Source organism: Lactuca serriola, chromosome 6, assembly GCF_051521515.1.
Source record: "Lactuca serriola cultivar US96UC23 chromosome 6, Lser_US96UC23_V15, whole genome shotgun sequence".
In the NCBI taxonomy this organism is placed as follows: Eukaryota; Viridiplantae; Streptophyta; class Magnoliopsida; order Asterales; family Asteraceae; genus Lactuca; species Lactuca serriola.
Genome location: NC_136413.1, coordinates 162,061,018 through 162,073,675, shown reverse-complemented (window position 1 = coordinate 162,073,675; position 12,658 = coordinate 162,061,018). Strand labels below are relative to the sequence as shown.

Here is a 12,658-nt window from a genome sequence, read left to right as displayed (position 1 = left end):
GGCAGTGATGACTTGAGAGTGGAAGGATATAGTGATGCTAGCTTTCAAATTGATAGGGATAATTTCCGCTCTCAGTCAGGCTGGGTCTTTATCCTGAATGGAGGAGCAATTACTTGGAAAGTTCCAAGCAGGAGACAGTAGCTGATTCAACTTGTGAATCAGAGTACATAGCAGCAAACGAGGCAGCAAAAGAGGCGATATGGCTAAAGAACTTCATCGGAGACCTTGGAGTTGTACCAGCTATAAAGGAGCCAATGGAAATTTTCTGTGACAGTGAAAGTGCGGTTGCTTTGGCGAAAGAACCAAGAGATCACGGTAGATCTAGGCACATTGACAGAAAATACCATTTCATCAGACATCGAATAGAAGAAGGACTCCTCGTGGCAAAGAGGGTATCATCAGATGAGAACCCGGCAGATCCCCTCACGAAGGGACTGAGCAGGGTTAAGCATTTACAGCATGCAAGGCGCATTGGGCTGAAGGATGATATTAGTTTCAATAATTAGATTCCTGAAACTTGTAAAATGTAATTGACATTTGATGATAAATAAAAGTTGTTATTTATTTATGAGTAAGGTGTTACTATCTTGTGTTGATTGTTTATTATGTTTCAATTTTGCATGTTTTTACTTCCAGAATAATTATGTTATGGTATATATCATATTATTCAAACCATCCACAGTCAGTCAAACTTTGGAAGTAAGTATTGATTTAAGATTGTCATGAATTTGGCTTGTATGATTTGTCTAAAGTGCTTTGGATAATGCAATGGTTGCTACAACATTCATGAGTACTCATAAGGGCTGAGTATTGGATTCAACCCACGCTCACTTGCATCACTTCATGGAATTTATCTCGAGTGATCGTGAGGCGGTAATATCATATAAATCTTCAAACCTAGAGATATGAGTTGTTGACTATGAGTTGGTTATTCATTGATTGTACGAAAACGCATTGGTAACTCGATGTTATAAAACGTGCCTTTGTGAGTAATTCAACAAGTAGTTAGTACAAACATATCAGTCGAAGTTTGTCTGTTCCTTCTAGAAATAGAAGCGATATCTGGGCCCCTCAATGATTTGGTTTTGACCTATGTACCGGGCCCGGTCAGAACCTAATTGATGTGTTCAATTTAGTTCTATGTCGAAACAAATCGGAGATTGAGAAACAAATGCTGGACAATAAGTAAGACCATGTTCCATGTGTTTGTCCGGCTGATATCATGAGAGCAGAGGATTATATGATCACTTATCTTAAATGGCATATCATCATCATCTCAGTTCCGAGAGACTTTGAAAGAGCTACGATTGCTAGTCGGATTCTGAAGTCATATTTGCAAATATAGTTATTAGACTTATCTAAGTGGGAGACTGTTGGATATAGTGTCTAAGTCCATAACTTTATTTGGTATGTACTTGATCCGACCCGGCATGGTCCATTTGGGTTGCATGGCATTGCAATACTTGGATAGACTAAATGAGAGAATATGGCACTTATGATTATTAATATATTATAAGTTCTAATATATTAATAATAGTATTATTTAATTAGTATTTGATCAAGTATTAATCTAGTATTAATTTGGTGATCAAAGTGAGACTAATTAAATATATAAGGGTTGATTATGACAATCATCAATTCTTTTATGGTGGATTAATGATCCATGGTTTATGGGTTATGGATGTAACCATTTGGAGCTCCATGGATAGTCCATGGGAGTTACAAACCCATGGGTCATGAGAAATGAAGAGTCATGACAATTAAGAGTATTCATGTGAAAACCCTAATTGTGACACCACTATAAAATGAACCCTTTGGCTAGTAAAACCGGACCTAGTAAGGTTACTAGAGAGGGCATAACCGATTTTGAGTGCTAGAAGTATTCTCTCAAGTTATTCCAAGTTTTGTGGTGTTGTGTGAAGCATTTGAGGCACAACATTTGGGGTGCTAGGCTCACAAAGTCTTGAAGGAATCCAAGCAACAACAAGGTATGTATTTCTACTAGTTTTATGTTTTATGTTATCCCCATGCCATGCTAGTTAGGATATAACCTTGAAAAAGAAATTTGCATGTATATAGAGAAAACATAGATTCAAGGTTATTAGGGTTGCATGTACACTTAGGAAGTGTTAGAATGCTCAAAACCCATCATTTTCATGTATAATAGCATACAGTGCGCCAAGAGCCACCTCTTGGTCTTTCATACATATTGCCTAGGGCTAACCCCCGGGTCTTCCCACCACATATAATAACATACCGTGTGCCAGGAGCCGCCTCCTGGTCTTTCATGCATAATGCCTAGGGCTAACCCCTGGGTCTTCTTATCATACATAAACTAAATGGGCCGGCATTGGTGCCTTAGACCCATACAAACAGTGAGGAGACTCACCTGCACTGCAGAACTTGCTGATAACCCTCTTGCTGTTGACCGACAATTCTATGAACCGCTGCTCCAGTAGCTCCTCGAGCTACCAATATCAATACATATAACACTTAGATCCAAACAGAACTCTAGAAGCCAACTAAGTCCATTCTTGACAAAGTCAAAGTCCTGGTCAAAGTCAACCTTCCTGACTTACCCTACTCGCCGAGTCAGATCGACGACTCGTCGAGTTCATACGCTCAGAATCCTTTCATTCGCGACTCGACTCACCGAGTCTACTGATTTCCGAGTCCTGTCCTGACCAACTCACTGAGTCCCCACTCAACTCACTGATCCGAGTCTTAACTCGAAGGGTTTGGGGTTTCGCGACTTGACTCGCCGAGTCCAAGAACAGACTCGCCGAGTCCAAGGTAATCTTCAAACAGACTCGCCGAGTTGTTCATCCAACTCGTCGAGTTCATCTCCATCTTCATACTACTCGCCGAGTCCACTCGAAGGACTCGTCGAGTCTATTCAGTCCTTCATATATGCAGAGGATTTTGAGTCATGCATGGACTCCAAACTGTAGATCCACTCTTCTAAAGCCTATTCCTCACGTAAAGTTGCAAACTTTACGTGAAACCAAAGAGTTATGGCCTTAAAACACTCTAGGGCTAGGGTTTGTTACAAAGGGGCTTCACCAATAACTTATTGACTTCAGCTTTAAGACACATTCTGGACCATCACAACCCTAGATCTGAAGTATTAACCTCATATCTAAGTCCCAAACCCGAAATAGATCTCAATCTTACCAAAATAGCCCCAAAATCTCATTCAAGAATAGATCTAATTGAAATAAAGCCAAAGCAACAACTTATTACCTCAAGGATGACCTCCCACTGAAGTATAATCCAACTCTCTACAAAGCCCTTTGCTCCAAGCTTCTTGATCTTCAATATCTCTTCACAAAACTCCCTTATCTAAGCTCTAAATTGCTCCCAAGGACTCTCACTCACGATTTAGGGTTTATGGATCTCAAAAGGGAAGTAGAGAGGCTAGGGAAGGGATGTGATGTTCTTTAAATAGGGCATAACCCCCGGGATTAGGGTTTTCCTCATCCAGACCAGACTCGCCGAGTCGGTCACTTACTTTATGCCCCGAATCCCGCTCCGACTCGTCGAGTTCCTCCCTGGACTCGACGAGTTGACTAATGACTTAGAGCCTTTCTTTTCTTTTCTTGGTCATTCTGTTTCTGGGTGTTACACCATGGGTTAAACCCTAAAACTAAAGAAACAACTCATGAACCCTAAAACCGAACCCAGTAGATTTCAAAACCCAAAATCTGAAATTATCGTGCTAGGTTCGGTTTCCCCCAAAAACCAACTCATGCACGCCCCTAACTAAAAGACATTGTGCCAACATTTAGAATGAAATTGATCATGGAAATGACATGCACAATCAACATTTTAAAAACCGATTCGAATCGGCCAATTGAACCGGTTTGACTGGAACTAGAGACGAAAGTGGCTCAATAACAATCAATTTTATGCCAATATCTACACCGGATCAAACCGAATGGTTTCTTCAAGAACCGGGTTAAACCAACGTGGTAGAATCGACAGAAAATCATTTGAACCTATTTATTGGAATTGAATAGTTATATTTCATTCAACCCGTTAAAAAAACAAATTCATTTTTAAAACCAATTAAAATGTTCGATCAATCATGGTAAAAGAAGTGTACACAACTCGAAGGTCGACGCACACTACTGTCAGATGTAGGAAAATTCTTGCTTATATATATGTATGTATGTAAAGAAAAAGAAAATATATAAAAATTATGGAAGTCAGGTTGACCGACGATCAAACCGGGAACTGACCACCAGACCGGCTCAACTAACAAACAAGTTTTTAAAACATTATGCACAATAATATAGAAATATTTTTTTATATACTTTCAAAAATAATATATTATAGTCATGATAATTATTGTAGAAATTACAAGTAAATTGCTTTTTAAACGAGATATGTGATATTTTTTCTACAAAATATGATTGATGTACTAATCATGGTATATAGTTTTACTAGGTGTAAGACCCATGTATTACATGGGTTCATTTTTAAAGAAAAAAAATACGAAATTCTAAACATTTGAGAAATTTGAATTTATAAGAAAAAAAATCGAAAAATATTGAATTGTTAAAATTTTAATTAAACAAATAATGTAGATAAATAAACAAAGGAAACTAATAAAACTTTAATTTAGAAAATTTGAAATTAAAAGGAAGTCAATTAATGAAACTGATATGTATTTATTATTATGTTTATTGCAATTATTATATTTAAATATTATGTGAAAATTAATAAAATAAAAAAAAACCACAAAATGACATGTGAAATAAAAATTAATTGAAAATAACCATAAAATTACATGTGGCAAAATAAATGAGAATGTGACATGTGACAAAATAATATTTATTTAGTAGGGAGGATGATTTATTAGATATTTTATTTTTACTTGTATTAAATGTGATCTAATTTGATATTGTTATGGATTTGATGGATACATCATACATACATACATACATACACATTTTTAAAATTAAAATATATGATTTATATATATATATATATATATATATATATATATATATATATATATATATATATATATATATATATATATATATATATATATATATATATAGTTCTTATCCAAACAATTTATTTGACCCGCAATTTAGAATTCAGTCCAGATGGATCGGGTCAAATTGCTCCAAATAATTTAGCCTATTCCCCCAAAACTCTTCCCTCATCTCCAAACCATTTTTCTGCTCCTTTCTCAACTGAGCTGCAAAAGCGGTTATGGAGGTAGCGACAATGGCTTCCCACTTCTTCCCCAGCGCACGCATAGTTTCAAAAACCAATTCACGAATTAATCGAACTGTAACCGCTTCTTTATCATCTTCTAATTCGTCTATTAAAGCTTCCTTATCCACCAATTTTACCTCCCCGTTCGTCGGCAGCAGTATTTCCAGCGACTTCTCCGGTCACAAGATCCGACCTGCATCCCTCAACCCGTCTTCAAGCTCTCATGGAAAACGACTCGGTGTTACCATGGTATTTTCCCTGTTTCCGTCTCTCCTATAAATTTCAATCTAATGTTTTAATTAGCTTAAATATCTGATGAATATAAGATACCCTTTCAAAGTTTCATGGTAACAGATTAGTACCGAATGAAATAAATCAACCGAAGAGAACCAAAATTGATTTTCCCCTTTCAAATTTTTTCTCGCAAGCTATGAGCTCGATTCCAGCATAAAGAGTTATGGCCTGACACACTGTTTGTTGGATTCAAGATCGATGCGACCATAATTACTTTACAACACCCCCAAACACTATATTAGTACTTTTAACATTCCTAGGGTTTGGAAGGCCATGTACATTCTATTCCTATCTTTCCGAGAACAATGAAACAAAAGCAGTTTTTAAACCTAACATTGCATGTGTTATTGATTCTTGGATGTATTAGAGCATAGTGAATAAGGATTCACAAATAGATTACTTGAATAGCCTATTCAGTTGCTTCTTCTTGTTAGAAAAGATGGGATATCTTGCTTATGGTGCTTGATACTGATTCATTATATGTATTCATGTATGTATATAAATATTTCATTTGATTTGTATCTTGATAGGTGATTCCTTTTTCAAGGGGAAGTGCTTGGGAACAACCACCTCCAGATTTAGCATCTTATTTATATAAGAACAGAATTGTGTATTTGGGTATGTCTCTAGTCCCCTCTGTAACTGAACTCATATTGGCAGAATTTCTCTACCTTCAATACGAGGATGACAAAAAGCCCATATACCTTTACATAAACTCTACTGGAACTACCAAGGTATTATTATTCACTTTATTATCCAAGATTATTTATATATTTGATTCTAATTATACACAACAAACAACACTGCAATTAAACACGATAATGGAATGTAATGATCCATTCCATTCCTTCGTGATTCCATTCCATCATACAAAACAGACACTAAGAATGAATAAATGTTTAATACAATCTCACTTTTGATTCTCTTTTACATTTTCCAGGGTGGTGAAAAGTTGGGGTATGAAACAGAAGCTTTTGCAATATATGATGTTATGAGGTACCAAGTCTTTATAAATTTATGTTATTACACTTACAAATATCATTACAGTAGTTCTTTATTACATCATTAACATTTAAGTGCAATAAAGATTAATTTTTTTAAATACCCTTTTGCAGATATGTGAAGCCACCTATTTTTACACTATGTGTTGGGAATGCATGGGGAGAAGCTGCATTACTATTGGCTGCTGGAGCAAAGGGAAATCGGTCAGCATTGCCCTCATCAACCATTATGATAAAGCAGGTGGGTTTTTTTTTTTTTTTTTTTTTTTTATAATTTAACATTTATTGAAATTCTTGCTATTAAGTTAAAAAATATTGATGTTAGTTAATTGTTTTGTTAGCCAATTGCAAGATTTCAAGGTCAAGCAACTGATGTTGAGATTATGAGAAAGGAAATAAAGAATGTGAAGACTGAATTGGTATTTTGGTTTGACTTTTGTCCAATTAGTCAACGCCTAAATGTGTCTATTTTTTAAATGTGTGTGTGTTTTGATGGTGTGATTGAAGGTGAAACTGTATGCAAAGCATATAGGGAAGACAACAGAGCAGATTGAAGAGGATATAAGGCGTCCGAAATATTTTAGTCCTAGTGAGGCTGTTGAATATGGAATCATTGATAAGGTATTAGAATTTTTTTACATAAAAATAAATTATAAATTGTTTTATTTACTTTTTGTTGTTTTTGTAGGTTATTTATAATGAAAGGGGGAGTGAAGATCGAGGAGTGCTTTCGGATTTGAGGAAAGCACAACTACTTTGAGAGCATCATTGTTTTAAAAAAAAAATTAAATATTGGTCATATGGATTTGTAATAGGGAAGGTAGTTTAAAAGTCCAAAATATTTTTGATAGTTCAACTATGTGTTTCTTGAAATTCTTTTCATGATAAAGTTGTTTTGTTATGCAAGTGATTTTGATATACCTTTATCCCTACAAAAATGAATGATGATCACACTGGATAAAACTACACATTATTGTATGTTTATCCATGCATATGCATACATATGTAATCGTATGTAGATGTGCATATGCATACGTAAACATGCTATTCATACTCATAAAGCTACACATTTTTTCATCATATACCCTCAACTAGACTATTTCCAACACACCTGATACTACTAGGCTACATATCCATTGATATATGCATACACACATACACAAACACAACCTGATACTACTAGGCTACATATCCATTGATATATGCATACACACATACACAAACACAACATGTACATATCACATATATACTAATAAGATCTAGCATTGCAAAAGCTAGTAAAAGCCCATACAGTAGCAACACACATCAAAAGTACAATACCTAAATAACAGAAAAAAAAACCTACCACTTTCACCTCAGTACAACCTCCCCGTACACTCAGACGACCCACAAAAACACTTCTTAACCTTTATATTCCCATCCGAATCATGAACCGTATCCACCGCATAATTATAATGATAAGTCAACTCCTGCAAGGGTGGAATATTCTCCGCAGCAAAAAGCATAATATGTGGCATCCTTTTATCCTCTTGATCATACAACACATTTTGCGCATACAAATTCGGCGAACAACTATGATTTATAAACCTACCCACATTCCCATAATTCGCTGCATCAATCGTAAACCCATCCGTACCCGTATCCACACCCATACCCATACTCACACCCGTACCCATATCACTATAATTCTGCCCGATATCAAACAAATACTCATCATTACCCGTTCGTTTTTCCGCTTCCGTATCTTCTAGAAGCTCCCCTACATACTCGCAAATAAAACTTCCGGAAGAAATCGAATTCAACGACCTAACCCCCCACCCGCGAGTTTCCGTTTTAAAAATCTCCAACTGGATTTTCATCCCGTGTTGTGTCACCCTATTGTAACAGCTAGGCGGGCACTTACACGCGGGCCCACATTCGTAAACCAACGGTTTTGCTTCCACGATCGCGCCGTTGTGATTATACGGAATCTCACCGCCGTTCTTGGTGGCACATTTGCACCGTTTGTCGGAGCACCGCCCGACACAGTCGCATCCCGTGGGCGGCACCGGGCGGCGGTCGCGGTACCAATCCGGGTACATGATTTTCATAATGTAGTTGAAAGACGGCGGTTTTTCATCGTTGATTGTGTTAACGGCTGCAATGCGGATCTTTTCTTTTCCGTTTGTGATGTCATCAACACAAAGGCCTTCGCGGGTTTTGAATTTTTTGGATTTTACTTCGCGGATCGCGAGTTCGGGTTGACCCGGGATCCGTTTTAATTCGAATTTGAATACTAGGTTCCCGTGTGGGCCCTTTTCTTGCCAGTATTTTTCAACGGTGTATAAACCGTCGTATATGTAAGTGGTTGTTAGAGATTTTGATGAGGGTTCGGTGGATTTACCTTTATACCCTCGGATGACACGAACGGGGATTTTGAGGTTGATGTTGTTTTTCAACGCGATGTTGCCTCTTTCGAGCTTTTGGTCTAAGATTTGTTTGTCTTTTCCGATTCCGCCGGAACCGGAATAGATTAAGCATTCGGGTTTGTTGAGTTCGTTGTCGTAACCACCGGAAGCAACAACGGAAACCGCCACGGGGGTTTTGGTGTTTCCGTGTCGGATGTAATCTATGCCGCCTTGAAGAAGCCAATGGAGGCCAACTAAGGCGAGTTCAACTCGGTATTGGAATTCGTCTCCGACTTCTATCCCCGGAATGGAACCGTATGTTTTTTTGCCTCGGTCCGGTATTTTGCCTTGTTTTTCGAGGATTGATTTTGCTGTGAGGTCAACTCGTTTTCCGGTCAACACGTGTTTTGATTCGTCGTCTTCACTTATTTTTGCTTCTTCGCCTTGTAGAAGTTTGCGACATAAAACTTGGAAGCGTCGAAGGGTTTCCCTGATTCTATTCCGGGCGGAATTGGAACTCCGAGGACCAAAAGGTGGGACTGCAACTTCAACTTCATGGGAATTGGGAAACTCGTCTCCTTGCTCTTCGGTTTCTTGAGCAATTGGTTCTTCGGTTCTCACAACAATATCAAGTGTACCGGTGTAAGTAGTTGACTCTTTGGAAACTTTGACTTTTTTTGATTTTGACTTCTTCGGTGATGTGGAGGTGGTATGAGCACTTGACTCCTCAACAACTTTGACTTTTTTTGATTTTGACTTCTTCGGTGTTACGGAGGTGGTATGAGCACTGGACTCCTCAACAACTTTGACTTTTTCTGATTCTGATTTCATTGTATCAGTACTTGACTCCTCAACAACTTTGACTTTTTCCGATTTTGACTTCTTGGGTGTTATGGAGGTGGTATGAGCACTTGATTCCTCAACAACTTTGACTTTTTCCAATTCTAACTTCTTGGGTGTTATGGAGGTGGTAAAAGTACTGGACTCCTCAACGACTTTGACTTTTTCCAATTTAGACTTTTTGGGTTTTATGGAGGTGGTATGAGCACTTGACTCCTCAACAACTTTGACTTTTTCCGATTTTGACTTGTTGGGTGTTATGGAAGTGGTATGAGTACTTGCCTCCTCAACAACTTCGACTTTTTCCGATTCTGACTTGATGGGTGTTATGGAGGTGGTAAAAGCACTTGACTCCTCAACAACTTTGACTTTTTCTGATTTTGACTTCTTGGGTGTTATGAAGGGCACAACTGATGGAGCCATTAGGCCTATAACAACTCTCCTGTCCCCTCTTATAAATACCGGAGTATTGGTGTCATCTTTAAGGTGTTTCTTACGGCTGACTCTCTTACTTTCACCTTTGACTTTCTTGACGTTTTCTTGAATTGGTGCAAGTGATCTGATTGGCATCACTACTTGTGGTTCAGAATTGCGAAAGCCCTCATCTCCAAGATTTTCTTCTGAATCTTCATCAGATACATCAATTACAGATCTTTTGTTCAGATTGTTGTCACATGTGTACACCACAAGATCCTGGCATACTTTCTTTATGATTTGAGATGCGATTTGTGATTTGTTGTCTAAATCATCTTTAAGCTTCGGGGCTTTCCCTTTTTGAACATTTATGTTTGATTCCTCATCAACCACTATCATTTTCTCCATTGATGCTTTATCACTTTTATCTCCCTTTGGATCTTGATTTTCCATTAGAGACTCATTGCTTTCTTTTGATTGAGTTTTATGGAGAGAATCATCTTTGACATTGCCATTGGAATTTTCACCACCAACCACTACAGAATCTGTCAATCTTTCATTTCTTTTATTGCCCTTATCCTCGATTCCAAATCTTCTCTTTCCATTGATTCTTATGCGTTCTTCTTTTGTAGGTTCAGTTGCATTCAAGCCACAATAAGGAGGGAACTCACGAACTGCTGAAACTCTTCTTTGAGGAAATTTCAACTTCCGTGTGGATTCTTTGATAGCATTAATACTACCACCATTATCATCCACTTCAATCACTCCAGTAACAGGGCTACTGATTTCATCCTTCAACATGACTAGATTGTCTCCTTTCTCCTTGTGACACTCCACAATCAACTCCATCTTTCCATCTTCTGCAGATTTTGTGATGTCATGGGTTACAGATTCAACCTGTGTTTCTGCTGTCTCAGTATTAACTGGATGCACAATAGATCCACACCCTCGCGGAAAATCCCTAACAGCAGATACACTGCGAGGCTTCCATTTGAGGGGACGAGAAGAAGCCCCATTCGAGGAACAGCTACCATTCTGATTCGGAGTTCTTATCACAGTCGCATCAGATAAAAGGTCTTGCGACTTGAGCACCATTATCAACTGAGAAATTCGCCCTTTGATTCCTGAGCAACTAACAGTTAATCATCACAGATATTTAAAAAAAAAACATAAGATCTAGGGTTATAAAGAAAATTTCCATTGTTTCGTGGCATATATAACACGAATTACCGATGAATATACAGAAATTTTGTAACTAGCAGATACAATAAACCAAAAAAAAAACCGAAACGATATAGAACTGAATTGACTGATGCAATTAGGGCACTGGAAAAAAAATCACAACGAATTACATAAAATGAAAAAAGGTAGGCGCTAATCAAACAATGAAGCCTAAAAGCATGGCTAATAACTAAAATAGAGAAGAAATTACCTTACGATTAGGATTAAGACGGCATCCCGCATCCGAGAGAAATGAATGAAGCCTGTGTAGTGGTGCGAGGAGAAGGAGAATTCGGGATCGATGTCTCTAAGCAACGATCGACAATCCCTTTCTATTACTTTCTTACACGCCGCAAAGTTTGTAAATGGTGAAGTGATACGTTGTAGCAGAAAACGGACCGAAAACCAGCCACGATCACTACGAGTGTGTACGTATAGATGCAATGTTTTGAGAAGGATAAAAGTTAGGTTTTATAATATTTGAGTAAACTTTCTTAAATAATATTAATTACAATTTATATTTTTTAAGGGTTAATGTCATAAACCATCAATTTTTTAAGGTTTTATCGGGTTTACCTAAAGTTGGATTTTATGTCCGTTTTTACCCTCATATTTTCCAAAAACTATTCCGTTTTACATTTTTACCGGTGATAACAGGTTTTCTCGGTTACCATTATATTAACTTCGCAAAAAAAACCCTTAAAATTACCATTTTTTCCGTTTTTACCCTTGATTTTATAATTTTTTTATATTTTTACCCTAAGTATTATTTTTCACAATATACGTATTCATGCAAAAAAATCATGTTTATATACGAAAAAAATGTTTAATTAAATGTTGTATTTACATTTTCTTAATGAACAAGTTTTGATATTGATATGTATATTTTTAAATACATAAAAATATGTATTTGTAGTTCTAAAAACAAGTTAATTTGTTTTCTATTACATTTTAAACGATTTATCTAAGGAAAAAAAACCATATATATATATATATATATATATATATATATATATATATATATATATATATATATATATATATATATATATATAACATTAAAAAATGTAAATACAATATTTAATTAAAAAAATTCATATATAAATACGATTTTTCTATATGAATACGTATAATATGAAAATATATACTTAGGGTAAAAGTATAAATTAACCCCCAAGCTAGCAAAACCAGTTTTGAAAGAGTATAAGTCAATCCCACCATTCCTATCGGGACTGAAAAGCTCGAAGCGTGAGCAAAAGGATGAGGAAA

General features: G+C 36.6%; 2 protein-coding genes across 3 annotated transcripts; one reads left to right on the top strand and one right to left on the bottom strand.

Moving 5' to 3' along the window:
• Positions 1–5,159: 5,159 nt before the first annotated feature.
• On the top strand, positions 5,160–7,445 carry CLPR4 (CLP protease R subunit 4). The gene is made up of 7 exons (XM_079004991.1): positions 5,160–5,481; positions 6,057–6,260; positions 6,467–6,522; positions 6,642–6,768; positions 6,869–6,946; positions 7,035–7,148; positions 7,216–7,445. The coding sequence occupies exons 1-7, from the start codon at positions 5,227–5,229 to the stop codon at positions 7,285–7,287; spliced, it is 906 nt and encodes a 301-aa protein (XP_078861117.1). The 5' UTR covers positions 5,160–5,226; the 3' UTR covers positions 7,288–7,445.
• Positions 7,446–7,772: 327 nt separating this feature from the next.
• On the bottom strand, positions 7,773–11,832 carry LOC145057210 (uncharacterized). 2 transcript variants are annotated; one of them, XM_079004989.1, is made up of 2 exons: positions 11,601–11,832; positions 7,773–11,292 (listed from the first exon to the last, which is right to left on the bottom strand). In XM_079004989.1, exon 2 carries the CDS (start codon positions 11,261–11,263, stop codon positions 7,883–7,885), a length of 3,381 nt encoding a protein of 1,126 aa, XP_078861115.1. In that variant the 5' UTR covers positions 11,264–11,292; positions 11,601–11,832; the 3' UTR covers positions 7,773–7,882. The 2 variants fall into 2 exon arrangements, with proteins under 2 accessions (XP_078861115.1, XP_078861116.1); XM_079004990.1 differs by having other exon boundaries at positions 11,606–11,832.
• Positions 11,833–12,658: the final 826 nt, after the last annotated feature.

Bases quoted from the DNA above. Each gene is read 5' to 3' on its own strand.
- LOC145057210 (XM_079004989.1), bottom strand. From the start codon at position 11,263: ATGGTGCTCAAGTCGCAAGACCTTTTATCTGATGCGACTGTGATAAGA.
- CLPR4 (XM_079004991.1), top strand. From the start codon at position 5,227: ATGGAGGTAGCGACAATGGCTTCCCACTTCTTCCCCAGCGCACGCATA. The intron at 6,523-6,641 runs GTACCAAGTCTT...ACCCTTTTGCAG, and splicing joins GCAATATATGATGTTATGAG to ATATGTGAAGCCACCTATTT. The intron at 6,947-7,034 runs GTATTTTGGTTT...GTGTGATTGAAG, and splicing joins AGAATGTGAAGACTGAATTG to GTGAAACTGTATGCAAAGCA.